General features: G+C 31.1%; 1 protein-coding gene across 1 annotated transcript; it reads right to left on the bottom strand.

Moving 5' to 3' along the window:
* Positions 1 to 1,518: 1,518 nt before the first annotated feature.
* Positions 1,519 to 2,133, bottom strand: LOTGIDRAFT_147287 (hypothetical protein; the record flags this gene model as incomplete). Its single annotated transcript, XM_009054734.1, has 1 exon — positions 1,519 to 2,133. A coding segment is annotated over one exon (615 nt), but the record flags the coding sequence as incomplete, so codon positions are not given.
* Positions 2,134 to 2,492: the final 359 nt, after the last annotated feature.

Here is a 2,492-nt window from a genome sequence, read left to right as displayed (position 1 = left end):
AACAATTTTATCAGAAATCTTTTAAAATTTCCAAAAATTCAGATAAAAATGGATTTTTTTGATTACCGTGGCAACGAGTTTTTCAATAAATATTAAGGAAGAACTTGGGGAAAAAGTGTCAAATTCCTAAAGAGAATTTTGACAGTTATAAATTTAACAGAGGTCCAATTTCTGTTTTTTATATATAAGTTTGACAGAAATAATTATAAAAAATGTCAAATTTAGGATTCAAATAAATTTTTTGACAGTATTTTTTATCAAAATTGTCAAAAACCTAAATGTTGAAAAAGAAGACTGTTTCATTTTTTTCAATAAAACACAAGAATCGTTTCAGCGAGGCAAAGTCACAGTATCACGACTTCAACTTATAAAGTTATCAAAATTCAATTACTTTCCAACTGTCGCTTGTATATACCAGAGCTTCCCTTAACAAGTTACCAGAATTTGGGACTTCTTCAAAAATACATCCTTCACCTTCTTTTAAGTTATCAAAATTCTTCCTAGTTTGATTTGGGACTTCCCATTGAAAAACTCGGGCTAAATTTAATATCAAAATTTACATTTTGATTGAGGACTTCAATTAGAATTCCACTATTTGTAAGAAGAGCTTCCAAACAAAGTTATCAAAGTTATCAAATTCCTTAATGTTGTGAATTTTAACTTCACTTCAATATAAATAAACACATATACACACGTCAAAGTTATCAAAATCCTTCTTTTCTTATTACAATTTTTTTTCATTCACCTCAGTTAACACATACAGTGACTTCAAAGTTATCAAAATCCTAAATGTTGGGACTTCAACTATCATATTTTTCACTTCAATATAAGTAAACACATACTGACTTCAAAGTTATCAAAATCCTAAATGTTGGGACTTCAACTATCATATTTTTCACTTCAATATAAGTAAACACATACTGATATTAAAGTTATCAAAATACTTAATATTATCAATATTAAAACTTCACTTCAATATAAGTAAACACATATACACACACTTCAAAGTTATCAAACTCCTTAATAACTTATCATTTCAATCAAAACACAAACTGATTTCAAAGTTATCAAATTCCTTGATGATATGAATGAAAACCTCACTTCACATGTATAAGTAAACACATACTGATTTCAAAGTTATCAAAATTAAAACTCACAATATAAATAAACACATATACACACTTCAAAGTTATCAAAATCCTTTTTTTCTTATTAAATCAATTCTTTTTTCCTTCACTTGAATATAAATAAACACATGCTGATTTTAAAGTTATCAAAATCCTTAATGTTATGAATTAAAACTCACAATATAAATAAACACATATACACACACTTCAAAGTTATCAAAATCCTTTCATGTTATCAACATTGTACTTCATTAAGTAAGAGATATTTCCACTTGGTCTGCCACAATTCAGTGTAAAATCTACAGTAATATAACACTATGAGATAGGAGAGTTTCTACACTGTTACATATAATATATTGTGTTGTTCTGTAGATAGCCGTAACTATCTCTACTATAGTGTAATAGTGATGTCAGAATACAGTTTAAAGTGGGGTACCCTTATAGTTGTAGTGTTAGAATACTGTTTAAAGAGGGGTACCCTTATAGGTGTAGTGTTAGAATACTGTTTAAAGTGGGGTTCCCTTATAGTTGTAGTGTTAGAATACTGTTTAAAGTGGGGTACCCTTATAGCTGTAGTGTTAGAATACTGTTTAAAGTGGGGTTCCCTTATAGCTGTAGTGTTAGAATACAGTTTAAAGTGGGGTACCCTTATAGTTGTAGTGTTAGAATACTGTTTAAAGTGGGGTACCCTTATAGCTGTAGTGTTAGAATACTGTTTAAAGTGGGGTTCCCTTATAGTTGTAGTGTTAGAATACTGTTTAAAGTGGGGTACCCTTATAGCTGTAGTGTTAGAATACTGTTTAAAGTGGGGTTCCCTTATAGGTGTAGTGTTAGAATACAGTTTAAAGTGGGGTACCCTTATAGGTGTAGTGTTAGAATACAGTTTAAAGTGGGGTACCCTTATAGGTGTAGTGTCAGAATACAGTTTAAAGTGGGGTACCCTTATAGGTGTAGTGTCAGAATACAGTTTAAAGTGGGGTACCCTTATAGGTGTAGTGTCAGAATACAGTTTAAAGTGGGGTACCCTTATAGCTGTAGTGTTAGAATATAGATTAAAGAGGGGTACCCTTATAGCTGTAGTGTTAGAATACAGTTTAAAGTGGGGCACCCTTATAGCTCTAGTGTTAGAATACTGTTTAAAGAGGGGTACCCTTATAGGTGTAGTGTTAGAATACTGTTTAAAGATGGCTACCCTTATAGCTCTAGTGTTAGAATACTGTTTAAAGTGGGGCACCCTTATAGCTCTAGTGTTAGAATACTGTTTAAAGTGGGGTACCCTTATAGGTGTAGTGTTAGAATACTGTTTAAAGATGGCTACCCTTATAGCTCTAGTGTTAGAATACTGTTTAAAGTGGGGCACCCTTA

The sequence above is a fragment of the Lottia gigantea genome (genome assembly GCF_000327385.1).
Source record: "Lottia gigantea unplaced genomic scaffold LOTGIsca_2222, whole genome shotgun sequence".
NCBI lineage: Eukaryota > Metazoa > Mollusca > Gastropoda > Lottiidae > Lottia > Lottia gigantea.
Note: the sequence above shows the minus strand (reverse complement) of the source record. Positions and strands in the feature narration are given on the sequence as shown.